Genomic DNA, 21,257 nt, shown 5'->3' with positions numbered 1-21,257 from the left:
ATTATATGTTGTGGTTCTGTTATTACATGATGTGGTTCTGTTATAAGATGATGTGGTTCTGTTATTACATGATGTGACTCTGTTATTACATGATGTGGCTCTGTTATTACATGATGTGGCTCTGTTATAACATGATGTTGTTCTGTTATTACACGATATGGCTCTGTTATTATAAGATGTGGTTCTGTTATTAGATGATGTGGTTCTGTTATAACATGATGTGGTTCTGTTATTACATGATGTTGTTCTGTTATTATCTGATGTGGTTCTGTTATTACATGATGTGACTCTGTTATTATCTGATGTGGTTCTGTTATTATATGTTGTGGTTCTGTTATTACATGATGTGGTTCTGTTATAAGATGATGTGGTTCTGTTATTACATGATGTGACTCTGTTATTACATGATGTGGCTCTGTTATTACATGATGTGGTTCTGTTATTACATGATGTGGTTCTGTTATTACATGATGTGGCTCTGTTATTACATGATGTGGCTTTGTTAGAACATGATGTGGTTCTGTTATTACATGATGTGGCTCTGTTATTACATGATGTGGTTCTGTTATTACATGATGTGGCTTTGTTATCATCTGATGTGGTTCTGTTATTACATGATGTGGTTCTGTTATTACATGATGTGGCTTTGTTATAACATGATGTTGTTCTGTTATTACACGATGTGGCTCTGTTATAACATGATGTGGCTTTGTTATAACATGATGTTGTTGTGTTATTACAAGATGTGACTCTGTTATTATAAGATGTGGTTCTGTTATACGATGTTGTGGTTCTGTTATAACATGATGTGGCTCTGTTACAACATGATGTTGTTCTGTTATTACAAGATGTGACTCTGTTATTATAAGATGTGGTTCTGTTATACGATAATGTGGTTCTGTTATACGATGATGTGGTTCTGTTATAACATGATGTGGCTCTGTTATAACATGATGTGGTTCTGTTATTACATGATGTGGTTCTGTTATTATCGTATGTGGTTCTGTTATTACATGATGTGGCTCTGTTATTACATGATGTGGCTTTGTTATAACATGATGTTGTTCTGTTATTACAAGATGTGACTCTGTTATTATAAGACGTGGTTCTGTTATTACATGATGTGGTTCTGTTATTATATGCTGTGGTTCTGTTATTACGTGATGTGGTTCTGTTATTACGTGATGTGGTTCTGTTATTACATGATGTGGCTCTGTTATAACATGATGTGGCTCTGTTATAACATTATGTGTTTCTGTTATAATATAATGAGGTTCTGTTATTATATGTTGTAGTTGTGATGTAACAACCCTTACACAAGGTTGTGCAGTAAAGGTGAACTTGTTAACTGGACTAGATGTTGAGATGTAACATCCCTTTAACACGAGACCAGACTTACAATGAGAACCACAGCCATAAAGCCAGCCATTGAGCTATAAATTTATTATCAGGTCGTGTTTATTTGATGGCCCCATGTAGATATCATATATATGCATATTGTCAATTAGAATGCAGCATGGATATATTTGATCAAAACAAATCTCGGTTTGTCATTGGCTTGCTCTTTCCTACTTCAAACAGGACAAAGGTGAAACCTGACACTTTTGATCAACATTGATTAATGCTGGAATAACATTAAGGTTAGAGGTCTAAGGTATTAAACATCACACATGCATTAATATTTCCACGAAGACTATATCATACACCATTATCTGTCTCTCTGGTCTCTCTGGAGTGTTCATAGACTGTACCATACACCATCATCTGTCTCTCTGGTCTCTCGGGAGTGTTCATAGACTGTGTCATACACCATCATCTGTCTCTCTGGTCTCTCGGGAGTGTTCATAGACTGTGTCATACACCATCATCTGTCTCTCTGGTCTCTCGGGAGTGTTCATAGACTGTGTCATACACCATCATCTGTCTCTGTGGTCTCTCGGGAGTGTTCATAGACTGTGTCATACACTATCATCTGTCTCTCTGGTCTCTCGGGAGTATTTATTGACGGTATCATCTGTCTCCCTTCATTCTTGTTCGAACTTCAGATTTATCTACGTATAAATAATTCATCGTGAATGCCTACAAGTTAAAATATTCGCCTTTAAGTTTCTCTTTTATGTGTCAGCATTCCCAATTAGACTCTTGTATATCGATGTCACGTAACACAAAGCGGACATTTCTCAACGCTACAACACGACAAATAACAACAGTGTCTTGTGAAAAAAGCACAGACCTTTCCTCACAACCTCACATTGCATATGACGAAACTATTACTATCAAATGACAAAAACATTGTGTGTATTTTTTTTAATGTTAAATACTGTTTATCGACCAGACAGTATCAGTGAAAACACACAGACAAACCTCAGGCTGTATCATTGTAGGCTGCAGGCAGTCCTAAGACTTCTGAAATCGACCAGACTATATCATTGTAGGCTGCAGGCAGTCCTAAGATTTATGAAATCGACCAGACTGCATCATTGTAGGCACGCAGACAGTCCTAAGATTCCTGAAATCGACCAGACTGTATCATTGTAGGCTGCAGACAGTCCTATGATTTCTGAAGTCGACCAGACTGTATCATTGTAGGCTCCAGGCAGTCCCAAGATTTCTGAAGTCGACCAGACTGTATCATTGTAGGCTCCAGGCAGTCCCAAGATTTCTGAAGTCGACCAGACTGTATCATTGTAGGCTCCAGGCAGTCCTGAGATTTCTAATTTCTATTGCATTCTGATGATAACAACATTTTATCAGAATTTTAAAGACATTCAGTTGGTAAAATTGCTGCTGTGGTATGTTTAGTTATGGCGTGTTAACGATGTGATATGTGTAGTTCTGGTGTTAACGATATGATATGCGTAGTTCTGGTGTTAACGCTGTGATATGTGTAGTTCTGGTGTTAACGCTGTGATATGTATAGTTCTGGTGTGTTGACGTTGTGATATGTTTAGGTTGGTGTGTTAACGATGTGATATGTATAGTTCTGGTGTGTTAACGCTGTGATATGTATAGTTCTGGTGTGTTGACGTTGTGATATGTTTAGGTTGGTGTGTTAACGATGTGATATGTATAGTTCTGGTGTGTTAACGCTGTGATATGTTTAGTTCTGGTGTGTTAACGATGTGATATGTATAGTTCTGGTGTTAACGCTGTGATATGTATAGTTCTGTTGTTAACGCTGTGATATGTATAGTTCTGGTGTGTTAACGCTGTGATATGTATAGTTCTGGTGTTAACGCTGTGATATGTATAGTTCTGGTGTGTTGACGATGTAATATGTGTAGTTCTGGTGTTAACGCTGTGATATGTATAGTTCTGGTGTGTTGACGATGTGATATGTGTAGTTCTGCTTTGTTGACGATGTGATATGTGTAGTTCTGGTTTGTTGACGATGTGATATGTGTAGTTCTGGTTTGTTGACGATGTAATATGTGTAGTTCTGGTGTTAACGCTGTGATATGTATAGTTCTGGTGTGTTGACGATGTGATATGTGTAGTTCTGGTTTGTTGACGATGTGATATGTGTAGTTCTGGTTTGTTGACGATGTGATATGTGTAGTTCTGGTTTGTTGACGATGTGATATGTGTAGTTCTGGTTTGTTGACGATGTGATATGTGTAGTTCTGGTGTGTTGACATTGTGGTATGTTTAGTTCTGTCGTGTTGACGATGTGATATGTGTAGTTCTGGTTTGTTGACGATGTAATATGTGTAGTTCTGTTGTTAACGCTGTGATATGTTTAGTTCTGGTGTGTTAACGATGTAATATGTGTAGTTCTGGTGTGTTAACGATGTAATATGTGTAGTTCTGGTGTTAACGCTGTGATATGTTTAGTTCTGGTGTGTTAACGATGTGATATGTGTAGTTCTGGTGTTAACGCTGTGATATGGTTAGGTCTGGTGTGTTTACGCTGTGATGTGTTTAGGTCTGGTGTGTTAACGATGTGATATGTGTAGTTCTGGTGTTAACGCTGTGATATGTTTAGGTCTGGTGTGTTAACGCTGTGATATGTGTAGTTCTGGTGTTAACGCTGTGATATGTATAGTTCTGGTGTGTTGACGTTGTGATATGTTTAGGTTGGTGTGTTAACGATGTGATATGTATAGTTCTGGTGTGTTAACGATGTAATATGTGTAGTTCTGGTGTTAACGATGTAATATGTGTAGTTCTGGTGTTAACGATGTGATATGTGTAGTTCTGGTGTTAACGCTGTGATATGGTTAGGTCTGGTGTGTTTACGCTGTGATGTGTTTAGGTCTGGTGTGTTAACGCTGTGATATGTTTAGGTCTGGTGTGTTTACGCTGTGATGTGTTTAGATCTGGTGGGTTAACGATGTGATATGTTTAGTTCTAGTGTTAACGATGTGGTATGATTAGTTCTGTTGTTTATCTTGCAACGTTGATTGGAAAGCTGACTATCGAAATGGCAACAGTTACGTTGGTCAGGCTATGTATTTTATCTGATGACACACGCCAAAATATTGCAAGGCGTTGAAATCTTGTGCAAAAATTCAAACGATATAACCGAATACAGCAACACTATCAACATTTTGAAGAAGGTGTATTCTGACAGCGGCAGCTACAGGGTATATGGTGTATTTATAAGTTGACAATGTGGTGTGTTTTATTACTGCTTGTTTAGATTGTGGAAAATTTTATACGTTATCCTTGTGGCGTATTTTGTACAGTTACATTGGCGATATGATACATGCATATGTTGCTCTGTCCTGGGGTGTATTCAGTGTGATATATATTGGCTTAGTGTATTGGCCCTGTGGTTAATACTGCTCTGTCCTGGGGTGTATTCAGTGTGATATATATTGGCTTAGTGTATTGGCCCTGTGGTTAATACTGCTCTGTCCTGGGGTGTATTCAGTGTGATATATATTGGCTTAGTGTGTTAACGCTGTGGTATATGTTGCTCTGTCCTGGGGTGTATTCAGTGTGATATATATTGGCTTAGTGTGTTAACGCTGTGGTATATGTTGCTCTGTCCTGGGGTGTATTCAGTGTGATATATATTGGCTTAGTGTATTGGCCCTGTGGTTAATACTACTCTGTCCTGGGGTGTATTCAGTGTGATACATATTGGCTTAGTGTGTTAACGCTGTGGTTAATACTGCTCTGTCCTGGGGTGTATTCAGTGTGATACATATTGGCTTAGTGTATTGGCCCTGTGGGTAATACTGCTCTGTCCTGGGGTGTATTCAGTGTGATATATATTGGCTTAGTGTATTGGCCCTGTGGTTAATACTGCTCTGTCCTGGGGTGTATTCAGTGTGATATATATTGGCTTAGTGTATTGGCGCGTTGGTTAATACTGCTCTGTCCTGGGGTGTATTCAGTGTGATATATATTGGCTTAGTGTATTGGCCCTGTGGTATATGTTGCTCTGTCCTGGGGTGTATTCAGTGTGATATATATTGGCTTAGTGTATTGGCCCTGTGGTTAATACTGCTCTGTCCTGGGGTGTATTCAGTGTGATATATATTGGCTTAGTGTATTGGCCCTGTGGTTAATACTGCTCTGTCCTGGGGTGTATTCAGTGTGATACATATTGGCTTAGTGTATTGGCCCTGTGGGTAATACTGCTCTGTCCTGGGGTGTATTCAGTGTGATATATATTGGCTTAGTGTATTGGCCCTGTGGGTAATACTGCTCTGTCCTGGGGTGTATTCAGTGTGATATATATTGGCTTAGTGTATTGACCCTGTGGTTAATACTGCTCTGTCCTGGGGTGTATTCAGTGTGATATATATTGGCTTAGTGTATTGGCGCGTTGGTTAATACTACTCTGTCCTGGGGTGTATTCAGTGTGATACATATTGGCTTAGTGTATTAGCGCTGTGGTATATGTTGCTCTGTCCTGGGGTGTATTCAGTGTGATATATATTGGCTTAGTGTATTGGCTTAGTGTATTGGCCCTGTGGTTAATACTACTCTGTCCTGGGGTGTATTCAGTGTGATACATATTGGCTTAGTGTGTTAACGCTGTGGTATATGTTGCTCTGTGTTGGGGTGTATTCAGTGTGATATATATTGGCTTAGTGTATTGGCCCTGTGGTTAATACTGCTCTGTCCTGGGGTGTATTCAGTGTGATATATATTGGCTTAGTGTATTGGCCCTGTGGTTAATACTGCTCTGTCCTGGGGTGTATTCAGTGTGATACATATTGGCTTAGTGTGTTAACGCTGTGGTATATGTTGCTCTGTCCTGGGGTGTATTCAGTGTGATACATATTGGCTTAGTGTATTGGCCCTGTGGTTAATACTGCTCTGTCCTGGGGTGTATTCAGTGTGATATATATTGGCTTAGTGTATTGGCCCTGTGGTTAATACTGCTCTGTCCTGGGGTGTATTCAGTGTGATATATATTGGCTTAGTGTATTGGCCCTGTGGTTAATACTGCTCTGTCCTGGGGTGTATTCAGTGTGATACATATTGGCTTAGTGTATTGGCCCTGTGGTTAATACTGCTCTGTCCTGGGGTGTATTCAGTGTGATATATATTGGCTTAGTGTATTGGCCCTGTGGTTAATACTGCTCTGTCCTGGGGTGTATTCAGTGTGATATATATTGGCTTAGTGTGTTAACGCTGTGGTATATGTTGCTCTGTCCTGGGGTGTATTCAGTGTGATATATATTGGCTTAGTGTATTGGCCCTGTGGTTAATACTGCTCTGTCCTGGGGTGTATTCAGTGTGATACATATTGGCTTAGTGTGTTAACGCTGTGGTATATGTTGCTCTGTCCTGGGGTGTATTCAGTGTGATACATATTGGCTTAGTGTGTTAACGCTGTGGTTAATACTACTCTGTCCTGGGGTGTATTCAGTGTGATACATATTGGCTTAGTGTATTGGCCCTGTGGGTAATACTGCTCTGTCCTGGGGTGTATTCAGTGTGATATATATTGGCTTAGTGTATTGGCCCTGTGGTTAATACTGCTCTGTCCTGGGGTGTATTCAGTGTGATACATATTGGCTTAGTGTGTTAACGCTGTGGTATATGTTGCTCTGTCCTGGGGTGTATTCAGTGTGATATATATTGGCTTAGTGTGTTAACGCTGTGGTATATGTTGCTCTGTCCTGGGGTGTATTCAGTGTGATATATATTGGCTTAGTGTATTGGCCCTGTGGTTAATACTGCTCTGTCCTGGGGTGTATTCAGTGTGATATATATTGGCTTAGTGTATTGGCCCTGTGGTTAATACTGCTCTGTCCTGGGGTGTATTCAGTGTGATACATATTGGCTTAGTGTGTTAACGCTGTGGTATATGTTGCTCTGTCCTGGGGTGTATTCAGTGTGATATATATTGGCTTAGTGTATTGGCCCTGTGGTTAATACTGCTCTGTCCTGGGGTGTATTCAGTGTGATATATATTGGCTTAGTGTATTGGCCCTGTGGTTAATACTGCTCTGTCCTGGGGTGTATTCAGTGTGATATATATTGGCTTAGTGTATTGGCCCTGTGGTTAATACTGCTCTGTCCTGGGGTGTATTCAGTGTGATACATATTGGCTTAGTGTGTTAACGCTGTGGTATATGTTGCTCTGTCCTGGGGTGTATTCAGTGTGATATATATTGGCTTAGTGTATTGGCCCTGTGGGTAATACTGCTCTGTCCTGGGGTGTATTCAGTGTGATATATATTGGCTTAGTGTATTGGCCCTGTGGTTAATACTGCTCTGTCCTGGGGTGTATTCAGTGTGATATATATTGGCTTAGTGTATTGGCCCTGTGGTTAATACTGCTCTGTCCTGGGGTGTATTCAGTGTGATATATATTGGCTTAGTGTATTGGCGCGTTGGTTAATACTACTCTGTCCTGGGGTGTATTCAGTGTGATACATATTGGCTTAGTGTATTAGCGCTGTGGTATATGTTGCTCTGTCCTGGGGTGTATTCAGTGTGATATATATTGGCTTAGTGTATTGGCCCTGTGGGTAATACTGCTCTGTCCTGGGGTGTATTCAGTGTGATACATATTGGCTTAGTGTGTTAACGCTGTGGTATATGTTGCTCTGTCCTGGGGTGTATTCAGTGTGATATATATTGGCTTAGTGTATTGGCCCTGTGGTTAATACTGCTCTGTCCTGGGGTGTATTCAGTGTGATATATATTGGCTTAGTGTATTGGCCCTGTGGTTAATACTGCTCTGTCCTGGGGTGTATTCAGTGTGATACATATTGGCTTAGTGTATTAGCGCTGTGGTATATGTTGCTCTGTCCTGGGGTGTATTCAGTGTGATATATATTGGCTTAGTGTATTGGCCCTGTGGTTAATACTGCTCTGTCCTGGGGTGTATTCAGTGTGATATATATTGGCTTAGTGTGTTAACGCTGTGGTATATGTTGCTCTGTCCTGGGGTGTATTCAGTGTGATATATATTGGCTTAGTGTATTGGCCCTGTGGTTAATACTACTCTGTCCTGGGGTGTATTCAGTGTGATACATATTGGCTTAGTGTGTTAACGCTGTGGGTAATACTGCTCTGTCCTGGGGTGTATTCAGTGTGATATATATTGGCTTAGTGTATTGGCCCTGTGGTTAATACTGCTCTGTCCTGGGGTGTATTCAGTGTGATATATATTGGCTTAGTGTATTGGCCCTGTGGTTAATACTGCTCTGTCCTGGGGTGTATTCAGTGTGATATATATTGGCTTAGTGTATTGGCCCTGTGGTTAATACTGCTCTGTCCTGGGGTGTATTCAGTGTGATATATATTGGCTTAGTGTATTGGCGCGTTGGTTAATACTACTCTGTCCTGGGGTGTATTCAGTGTGATACATATTGGCTTAGTGTATTAGCGCTGTGGTATATGTCGCCCCGATCCCGTTGCGTTGACGCTGTAGTATAGTTTGCTATATAGTGCTGATGATGTGGTATATTTTGCCCTGGTGTGCTGATGATGTGATACATTTTGCCCTGGTGTGTTGATGATGTGATATATTTTTGCCCTGATGTGCTGATGATGTGATATATTTTGCCCTGATGTGCTGATGATGTGATATATTTTGCCCTGATGTGCTGATGATGTGATATATTTTGCCCTGATGTGCTGATGATGTAATATGTTTTGCCTGATGTGCTGATGATGTGATATATTTGCCCTGATGTGCTGATGATGTGATATATTTTGCCCTGATGTGCTGATGATGTTATATATTTTGCCATGGTGTGCTGGTGATGTGATATATTTTGCCCTGGTGTGCTGACGATGTGATATATTTTGCCCTAATGTGCTAATGATGTGATCTAGTATGCAATGATGTGCTGATGGTATTATATATTTTGCCCTGATGTGCTGACGACGGTTTTTGTCATATGTCATGGATCGGAGTTCATGTAGAATCTTTTGGCCTCGGTTGACGACGCAGTAATCTCATATTTTCTTTCTAGAACTTTCCTTAGTCCATCTTAAACAATTTTTGACATTCCACGGGAGTCGTGATGGACGAAATAGGACTGCGTTCTATTTAACTGGTTAAAGATAGCTATCGACTGACTATTAACCTTAAGTAGTTTTATGATACTCCCGCGCCCTTTTGTTCGGATGGATGTTAATGTGAATGTTTGGTTGTGTCTTTTATTGTATGTTTTATAAATGATGGGAAGTGACTATACAGTGATTATTCTGACATTCTAAAGGTTGGGCATTATTTTACGGCCAATTTAAGAATAATATCACATTAAAAACTGAACAGGATATCGCTATATTCAATACCTTCTTTGTTAATATAATACAACTATCCCAGGCACGACGTATCAGTGGATATCACACATCCATATAGTTATCTGTTATACACATCGATATTACGTGTAAAAATATATCACAAAAATCACATAGTTATCGATCACATAGTTTATCTATTACAAAGTCGAGATTACATGGTGTGATACATTTGGAAAAGTATTTTGTGTATCATTCTGGTAAGCCGAGCCGTTGTATTTCACAGTGAAGATTTCAACATAACACTGTAAATGTTAGCAGTAGTTATTGGTTCTTATTAAAACCCTATGAAACTAGTCGGGGAAGTTTTTGTTTTGGCGAGTTTTGGCGAGCAAACAATTAAATCTCCGAGACATAGAAGCTCATATGGATTGAAAAAATGGGGTTACCTTTTGACATATTTCAAACGGATGCAGCCATTTTGTTACCATTTTCAACTCATGACGTAACGCCATTATCCATGTCTTGACATCACGATCGATTTCTGACTGGCACAGCCAATGAAATACGCTCTAGAGCATATTACATTGGTGACAGATTCAATAGACAGCTGGCAGATTATGTGATCAACAAAATTAAAAATCTTCTATACAAAATCTTCTATAAATGTGTAATGTACATGTATTTGTTCTTCTATACAAAGTGTAACAAATCTTCTATACAAAGTGTATATTAATCTTCTATACAAATCTTGTAACAAATCTTCTATGTAACACAAATGTAACAAATCTTCTTACAACAAATCTTCTATACAAAGTGTAACAAATCATACAAAGTGTAACAAATCTTCTATACAAAGTGTAACAAATCTTCTATACAAAGTGTAACATCTTCTATACAAAGTGTAACAAATCTTCTATACAAAGTGTAACTCTTCTATACATGGCAAAGTGTAACATATACAAAGTGTAACAAATCTTCTATACAAAGTGTAACAAATCTGTGTAACAAATCTTACAAAGTGTAACAAATCTTCTATACAAAGCAAATACAAATGTGTGACAAACACTTTTATACAAAGTGTAACAAATCAAAGTGTGTGTTTTCTATACAAAGTGTAACAAATCTTCTATACAAAGTGTAACAAATCTTCTATACAAAGTGTAACAAATCTTCTATACAAAGTGTAACAAATCTTCTATACAAAGTGTAACAAATCAAATCTTCTATACAAAGTGTAACAAATCTTCTATACAAAGTGTAACAACAAATCAAATTCTATACAAAGTGTAACAAATCTTTCTATACAAAGTGTAACAAATCTTCTATACAAAGTGTAACAAATCTTCTATACAAAGTGTAAAAATGTGTAACAAATCTTCTATACAAAGTGTAACAAATCTTCTATACAAAGTGTAACAAATCTTCTATACAAAGTGTAACAAATCTTCTATACAAAGTGTAACAAATCTTCTATACAAAGTGTAACAAATCTTCTATACAAAGTGTAACAAATCTTCTATACAAAGTGTAACAAATCTTCTATACAAAGTGTAACAAATCTTCTATACAAAGTGTAACAAATCTTCTATACAAAGTGTAACAAATCTTCTATACAAAGTGTAACAAATCTGCTATACAAAGTGTAACAAATCTTCTATACAAAGTGTAACAAATCTTCTATGTACAAAGTGTAACAAATCTTCTATACAAAGTGTAACAAATCTTCTATACAAAGTGTAACAAATCTTCTATACAAAGTGTAACAAATCTTCTATACAAAGTGTAACAAATCTTCTATACAAAATGTACCAAATCTTCTATACAAAGTGTAACAAATCTTCTATACACCAAATCTTCTATACAAAGTGTAACAAATCTTCTATACAAAGTGTAACAAATCTTCTATACAAAGTGTAACAAATCTTCTATACAAAGTGTAACAAATCTTCTATACAAAGTGTAACAAATCTTCTTCTATACAAAGTGTAACAAATCTTCTATACAAAGTGTAACAAATCTTCTATACAAAGTTTAACAAATCTTCTATACAAAGTGTAACAAATCTTCTATACAAAGTGTAACAAATCTTCTATACAAAGTGTAACAAACAAAGTGTAACAAATTTCTATACAAAGTGTGTAACAAACCTTCTATACAAAGTGTAACAAATCTTCTATACAAAGTGTAACAAATCTTCTATACAAAGTGTAACAAATCTTCTATACAAAGTGTAACAAACCTTCTATACAAAGTGTAACAAATCTTCTATACAAAGTGTAACAAATCTTCTATACAAAATGTAACAAATCTTCTATACAAAGTGTAACAAATCTTACAAAGTGTAACAAATCTACAAAGTGTAACAAATCTTACAAAGTGTAAAAAAGTGTAACAAATTTCTATACAAAGTGTAACAAATCTTCTATACAAAGTGTAACAAATCTTCTATACAAAGTGTAACAAATCTTCTATACAAAGTGTAACAAATCTTCTATACAAAGTGTAACAAATCTTCTATACAAAGTGTAACAAATCTTCTATACAAAGTGTAACAAATCTTCTATACAAAATGTACCAAATCTTCTATACAAAGTGTAACAAATCTTCTATACAAAGTGTAACAAATCTTCTATACAAAGTGTAACAAATCTTCTATACACCAAATCTTCTATACAAAATGTACGAAATCTTCTATACAAAATGTACCAAATCTTCTATACAAAGTGTACCAAATCCTCTATACAAAGTGTAACAAATCTTCTATACAAAGTGTAACAAATCTTCTATACAAAGTGTAACAAACCTTCTATACAAAGTGTAACAAATCTTCTATACAAAGTGTAACAAATCTTCTATACAAAGTGTAACAAATCTTCTATACAAAGTGTACCAAATCTTCTATACACCAAATCTTCTATACAAAATGTACCAAATCTTCTATACAAAGTGTAACAAACCTTCTATACAAAGTGTAACAAATCTTCTATACAAAGTGTAACAAATCTTCTATACAAAGTGTAACAAATCTTCTATACAAAGTGTAACAAATCTTCTATACAAAGTGTAACAAATCTTCTATACAAAGTGTAAATCTTCTATACAAAGTGTAACAAATCTTTCTATACAAAGTGTAACAAATCTTCTATACAAAGTGTAACAAATCTTCTATACAAAGTGTAACAAATCTGTCTATACAAAGTGTAACAAATCTTCTATACAAAGTGTAACAAATCTTCTATACAAAGTGTAACAAATCTTCTATACAAAGTGTAACAAATCTTCTATACAAAGTGTAACAAATCTTCTATACAAAGTGTAACAAATCTTCTATACAAAGTGTAACAAATCTTCTATACAAAGTGTAACAAATCTGCTATACAAAGTGTAACAAATCTTCTATACAAAGTGTAACAAATCTTCTATACAAAGTGTAACAAAACTTCTATACAAAGTGTAACAAATCTTCTATACAAAGTGTAACAAATCTTCTATACAAAGTGTAACAAATCTTCTATACAAAGTGTAACAAATCTGCTATACAAAGTGTAACAAATCTTCTATACAAAGTGTAACAAACCTTCTATACAAAGTGTAACAAATCTTCTATACACCAAATCTTCTATACAAAATGTAACAAATTCTATACAAAGTAACAAATACAAAGTGTAACAAATCTTCTATACAAAGTGTAACAAATCTTCTATACAAAGTGTAACAAACCTTCTATACAAAGTGTAACAAATCTTCTATACAAAGTGTAACAAATCTTCTATACAAAGTGTAACAAATCTTCTATACAAAGTGTAACAAATCTTCTATACAAAGTGTAACAAACCTTCTATACAAAGTGTAACAAACCTTCTATACAAAGTGTAACAAATCTTCTATACAAAGTGTAACAAATCTTCTATACAAAGTGTAACAAATCTTCTATACAAAGTGTAACAAATCTTCTATACAAAGTGTAACAAATCTTCTATACAAAGTGTAACAAATCTTCTATACAAAGTGTAACAAATCTTCTATACAAAGTGTAACAAACCTTCTATACAAAGTGTAACAAACCTTCTATACAAAGTGTAACAAACCTTCTGTACAAAGTGTAACAAACCTTCTATACAAATTGTGACAAACCTTCTATACAAAGTGTAACACACCTTCTATACAAATTGTGACAAATCTTCTATACAAAGTGTAACAAATCTTCTATACAAAGTGTAACAAATCTTCTATACAAAGTGTAACAAATCTTCTATACAAAGTGTAACACACCTTCTATACAAATTGTGACAAATCTTCTATACAACGTGTAACAAATCTTCTATACAAAGTGTAACAAACCTTCTATACAAAGTGTAACAAATCTTCTATACAAAGTGTAACAAACCTTCTATACAAAGTGTAACAAACGTTCTATACAAAGTGTAACAAACCTTCTATACAAAGTGTAACAAACCTTCTATACAAAGTGTAACAAACCTTCTATACAAAGTGTAACACACCTTCTATACAAAGTGTGACAAATCGTCTATACAAAGTGTGACAGATCTTCTATACAAAATGTAGATTTACTTCCTTGTCTTGGTGTCTTGTGTATTAGATTAGCCCTGACTGATTACTGGGCGATGATTAAACTATAAACTATTTTTATTTTAGTTAACCTGCAAGTAAATGGTCAATGCTCCGGCTTTTTGAACATTACCGTAGGAGACACAGCACAATATATTTCATCAGCTAATTTTCCAGGATTATACCCCTCGTAAGTATGGTTTTAACGTATCAATTTGACACATTTACATTGAAAATGCTGTATAATATTCAGAAATGTATTGATATGTAGTAACTTCGTCAATAAAGATGAACAAAAACAAGACTTTTCCTTTAGGATATAGGACGAATGGCTTAAAAGATAATTACACAGGGACATTAAAAATTTCAAACTTAACAGTTGCCTTACCTTGCACTTCGGCTTTTTAACTTGAATTTTAGCATTCACCCAGATAATGTAGGAGCGGTATAATGACTTAGACGTAGTCTATAGTTCAGTGTTTCTTTGATTACTTTCGTGGTTTGACGATACTTGAGAATGAATCCAAACCCCCGTTAATTACACTTCTTGATGAGACAGAACTGCAGTGTCATCAATCTACAATACTTCAGCAGACTTTTTAAATCCCTTCATTTTTATTTCCATACTTATACAAGGTTGAATTTAACAGGTCCTGCCAAATGAATTTTGTAGTCAACGATACGACAGAATCTTCTACAATAGCTTGTAATTAGGCTGGGTGTACGTATCTTCCTATATCGAAACCACCAAAGATAGCTTTCTGCCAAGCTTTGATAAGGATGCTATATTTTTCATTTCCATGTAATAACAATCCTGCTGCCCAAATTGATCGTGCTTACAAGTCGCAATTAATTCGATATTCAAGTTTTGATTGAGTCGAATAATGGCATGATTCAAAGCAAATAATTCAATATTGATACATATGATTTTGTTTTTTTTTATGTTTTGGGGTTAGTGCACATCTCTGTATGATTTGCGACATTTTTTTACCAATCTGCATCTTCCTCATTCGCCCTCTGGGTTCCAACATTTTTGGACCTCAACGTATCGCTTACAAGTCCTTGAAGGAATGTAGAACTGTAGGATACAGTTTCATAGTTTCATTACTATTGAGGACTACTGTAACTAGGACTTTTCACCAACTTCCGGGTTTCGGTAGGGGTCAAAGTTAAAATCAATAATGTTGTGAATAGGGCATGGAGACTAGATATTTTGAATGGAAGATCTTCACGTCACTGGCTATCAAGGTCAATGATATAAATGATCTTGACCTACTTTCATTTACCCCATGAATCAATATGTCAAAATCTTTAAAGTGATTTTTTGATAACCAATAGCCACACCGTAATGATTTTTTTGTTATGAATATACTGTGATCAATTGCTATTCAATGTGATAATGAAACATCGGCTGTATATTCACCTTCTGATTTTCGGTAGGGGTCAAATTTGAAAATAGCTTTTTTGGATAACAATATTTGAAAAAAACTTCTCAAGTTCCACAAGGTCTAGAATCTTGATATTTCACAGGTAAGATGTCCTGGTAATTAGCTATCAGGTTTGATAATATGAATGACTTTAACCCAGATTCAAGGAATTATGGGTTAATTTTGTTAAAATCTATCGATGTTTTTCCTCGGTAACCAGGATGTAAAGGGTGATGGTATTTGGTCAGCTGCATATTGCATTCAATTGCTATTGGTAGTAGTAAGGAAATATTGTGTACAATTTCAACTTCCGATTTTCGGAAGGGATCACATGTAGAAAATTCTGTTTAGGGGGAAATACAAACAAACAAACAATGTAAAGTTGTACCTTCTATAGTCTAGATATGTAATATATGAGATTCTTAGGGAAAGAGATGGAATATAGGTGAAAAGTCCGCCATTTCTAGTTATTAATTTATAGTATTTCGTTCAATCATCGCCATTTCCGTGAAAGATTTCAAAACACAGGGTCTCGGGAGATTTATATAGATATATGATTATATAATGTTGTAATAAGATATGGGATTATAAGTTACAAATCGATATATATATATCTTTCTCTATTCTCGTGAGAGTGAGAAATGAACATTGTAATTTGCTCTTGCGGTACCCAGATATTTGCATAATCAAAACATTTAAATCTTCATCAGTATATATCTTCCAAAATATACTGTATTCAAACCCAATTTTGCTTTAAACTACTGAAATACATATTCTTGTATCACTGAACGTTGTCATATTCCGACGTGATTAAACAAAAGTGGGAAACCGATCGCACCACAGCAACGTTTGTGGTACGTTCATAGAATGCTCCGTTTAAATGCATATACACAAATTAGCAAATGCTATACTCTTTAGGCTTTGTCTTTTTACATGTCATATATGTATTTATCATTAATTTCATGTGAATATGAAATAAGCGCTGTACAGGCGATGACAAAGAGGGTCAAATATTACAAAATACAAATTTCGTCAACAGGTCTCGATTTTTACTAACTTCCTTAACTCAAATGTTTCCTTAACTTAATTTTCCTTACAGTTCTTGAGTAAGATTATTTACGTTTTCTCAAACTTTTGTTGATTTTACGACAATGATCACGGTAGTCCAAATGGTTCTATCTATCCGCGATTTTATTTTTGTCTTAGTCGCGGGCGAAAGTCATAACTCCTTCTAAAAAAAAAAAATAAATAAATAAAAGAGACTCATGCAAGTTTCAGCATCTACACAACCTTTGAAATAGTTTACAACAACGCCATAGTTATAAATCATAGACCAATGAATAGATAAGATTTTTTTCTACTTACTTACATATGTGTCAAAGCAATTAAAGTTGGAAACCGTGTTTTTCCACTCATTTTCCTCGATAACTTTACTTTCCAGCATATGTGAAATTTCATTCAATTGTTCCACATGAAAGGTTGAAAAGACATTTTGTCAGTTATATTCGTGGTAATTATACCATTCCCGCCAGTCTCATGATGATTTACTCAGATTGTCACAAACTCGTTAAACGATATTGAATGTAAGAGTAGACCTCTTCTCCTGTGTACTGGTTTTATTTTAAAACAATTTTGAATGTTTTTTTTTTAATAAAAATAGGCGTGACTTGTTTTATGATGTATATGCAGTAGCACTATCGCCGAAGCAAGTTATCACAGAGTGCATTGCGGTACCCCAATAATGATAATAATATTGTGATTATTAAGGAAGGACAACTATGATAGAGATTGCCGCCTAAGTAACACCTTGACGTCATTCGTCACGTGACATCGTTTCGCATTCAAAATGCATCATTTCAAACTGAAAAATGCCATAACGAAAAATCGTGGCCAAAACCCTTTAAGGCTCAGGAACTTTCGTCACTTTCATGCAGGAGAAATACTACATCGTCTCTAACACTAAAACCGCCGAAAGGTCCCGAATTGGCGTGGAACCTGCCGTCTCCAAACTGACTACTACAAAACATGCCCCTGTTCTGAAATCATCCTACTGATCAAACAGTTTGTTTTTTAAACTGAACACATCAGTCATGTTTCCGAAGGTGATAAAGAATGATTTTGTAATGATTTTTATGTCATGAACAAGTTTTGTCCTATATTTTATTCTAATTTTTTTTTGAAGTTATCAGTGACTTAAAAGCACACTGTAAACATGTATGAAGCACTGAAACAAACTTACATTGCAATTTCAAACATTGATGACATTACTTTTTTGTTGTGTTTTTGTATCAGTAACCAAAGGGTGTGTGAATGGCGCTTGACGACTGAAGTGAATTATACAGATATATTGATGCACCACAACGTAAAGAAGCTCAGTGCAGGGGATGTAGTGGAAATTTTCCCAGGTAATATTTACAGTGATAAACCATTTTAGTTGTAAGTCCAGGTGACAAAAAAAGATAAAGAACTTGTTATATTCCAAAACATATTCCATACAGAACAGACAAATCCTGAAATAGTATACTCTTGATTACCCTAACATACAACATAAAGGTTGATTGTTTTACGAAGTTAAAAGTACAGGTTGTCTTACTAGCCACAGGTAGTGGGAATTGCCCTTTAGTGGAGCGGTAGAGTGTCCGGCTAGAGACAGAAGGGTTGCTAGTTCGAACCCAAGTGAGGCAGGGTGTTTTTTCCTTACTCTTTCTTATTACACATGTAATATGGTGAAAAGGGTTGTAACTGCCAAGAAGGACAACCAAACAAATTTTCAAAAATTGTGATAATTGATATTCTAGTGGCCGTAAATCTTTGAAGCACATACTTATTAGCTTGAGACAAATATTTCTTTCCAAAGAGTGTTTGATGAAGGAGATTGATGGAGTATTGACCAAGTTATTACATCCTGACAAATTGGAAAAACACGGAGGGGTGAAAGCTTGAAAGTAACACACATATTTATACTCTTTGACAGTACACTAATTGACACTCAGGAACAGTACATATTTACACTACGTCAGTACACACTATTTGACACTCAGGCCCAGTACATATTTACACTCTATGACAGTACACACTATTTGACACTCAGACCCAGTACATATTTACACTTTACGACAGTACAAACTATTTGACACTCAGACCCAGTATATATTTACACTCTACGACAGTACACACTATTTGACACTCCAGAACAGTACATATTTACACTCTACGACAGTACACACTATTTGACACTCCAGAACAGTACATATTTACACTCTACGACAGTACACACTATTTGACATTCCAGAACAGTACATATTTACACTACGACAGTACACACTATTTGACATTCCAGAACAGTACATATTTACACTACGACAGTACACACTATTTGACATTCCAGAACAGTACATATTTACACTACGACAGTACACACTATTTGACATTCCAGAACAGTACATATTTACACTACGTCAGTACACACTATTTGACACTCCAGAACAGTACATATTTACATTCTACGACAGTACACACTATTTGACACTCAGATAGTACATATTTACACTCTACGACAGTACACACTATTTGACACTCAGACCCAGTATATATTTACACTTTACGGCAGTACACACTATTCAACACTCCAGAACAGTACATATTTACACTTTACGTCAGGACACACTATTTGACACTCAGACCCAGTACATATTTACACTCTACGACAGTACACACTATTTGACACTCAGAGATAGTACATATTTACACTTTACGACAGTACACACTATTTGACACTCCAGAACAGTACATATTTACACTCTACGAAGTACACACTATTTGACACTCCAGAACAGTACATATTTACACTACGTCAATACACACTATTTGACATTCCAGAACAGTACTTATTTACACTACGACAGTACACACTATTTGACATTCCAGAACAGTAGATATTTACACTACGTCAGTACACATTATTTGACATTCCAGAACAGTACATATTTACACTACGTCAGTACACACTATTTGACATTCCAGAACAGTACATATTTGTAGTACACAGCATTTTATACTACAATTTGTGTAGTAATAATACCCAGAATGTAAATATTCATATCTACCACGATTATCTTTTGGTGGACATCTCACCTGGACCATATACAGTCCTCGCTGCAACCTCTGCAACTCTGAAAGGGACTCCCTCTTTTTTGGGATGGTTTTGCTCCGTAATGTATCATTCCTGTTTTAGTTTGTTCCACACTTTAAACCTGAAATGAGATCAACAAGAAATTGAATTGCTTTGAAGCATTATTTGACATTCCAGAACAGTACATATTTACACTACGTCAGTACACACTCTATGACACTCCAGAACAGTACATATTTACACTACGTCAGTACACACTATTTGACACTCAGAGATAGTACATATTTACACTACGTCAGTACACACTATTTGACACTCCAGAACAGTACATATTTACAATCTACATCAGGACACACTATTTGACACTCAGAGACAGTACATATTTACACTCTACGACAGTACACACTATTTGACACTCAGACCCAGTACATATTTACACTCTATGACAGTACACACTATTTGACACTCAGAGATCGTACATATTTACACTTTACGACAGTACACACTATTCCACACTCCAGAACAGTACATATTTACACTCTACGACAGTATACACTATTTGACACTCAGACCCAGTACATATTTACATTCTACGACAGTACACACTATTTGACACTCAGATAGTACATATTTACACTCTACGACAGTACACACTATTTGACACTCAGACCCAGTATATATTTACACTTTACGTCAGGACACACTATTTGACACTCAGAGACAGTATATATTTACACTCTGCATCAGTATTTCTCACAGTTTAATGTTTGTACGAGTAAAGTTCAAGATTTCACATACACAACAGTTCATATTTACACTCTCACAAACCATGCACATATTCTCTCTGATGACCACTATACATAATTTTGCATTCATATGCTATCCATTATTCCTCATACTCATGTAAAGCTAGGACATTTATGATTTCACATTCATGAACAGTATATAAAATTTCAGGGTCGTGAAAATACACACAATATTTCACACAAACAGTACACTTGATTTCACATAAACAGTACACATGTTTACACAACCAGGAACCATACACGTTTTCACAATGATGAACACTTCATACAAGTTCACACTGACGAAGAACATGAGAAAACTGTCATGGCAAGTTTACATTTCTCTTCTGATTTATTGACAGATTGTGATTATTCTTCTAAACACACTGTGGTCCACGACAGTACAACTGAAGATAGATTAACCGATAGCAATTTTGCAAGTCCAGTTTGTGTAAGATTTAACGTAACATCTGGTACACAAAATTCTGGATTTCAGGAAACTTTCGTCGCTTATCCAAGTAAGTCAAAAAAGTTTGCTGCATATTTTATTATTTATACTGCATAAACTTTAGATGAAACTTAAAAATCCCAATGTCTGTGCATATGGATATCTATGTGTGGTGTGGTGATTAAGCTTGCTCAAGAGTATTCAGTCTTGTCATTACCTATACTGGT

General features: G+C 35.8%; 1 protein-coding gene across 1 annotated transcript in view; it reads left to right on the top strand.

Annotated features, from left to right (window-relative positions):
• Positions 1–21,257, top strand: part of LOC132549807 (cubilin-like) — a gene marked incomplete at its 3' end in the record, with an annotated part of 74,311 nt that overhangs the window by 6,254 nt on the left and 46,800 nt on the right. The window contains exon 2 of the mRNA XM_060213783.1: positions 20,945–21,100. Coding sequence (XP_060069766.1) covers positions 20,945–21,100 — 156 coding nt within the window. The remainder of the gene's footprint in view (positions 1–20,944; positions 21,101–21,257) is intronic.

The sequence above is a fragment of the Ylistrum balloti genome, unplaced genomic scaffold, assembly GCF_031769215.1.
Source record: "Ylistrum balloti isolate Yb309-2 unplaced genomic scaffold, AGI_CSIRO_Ybal_v1 Utg369622, whole genome shotgun sequence".
In the NCBI taxonomy this organism is placed as follows: Eukaryota; Metazoa; Mollusca; class Bivalvia; order Pectinida; family Pectinidae; genus Ylistrum; species Ylistrum balloti.
Note: the sequence above shows the minus strand (reverse complement) of the source record. Positions and strands in the feature narration are given on the sequence as shown.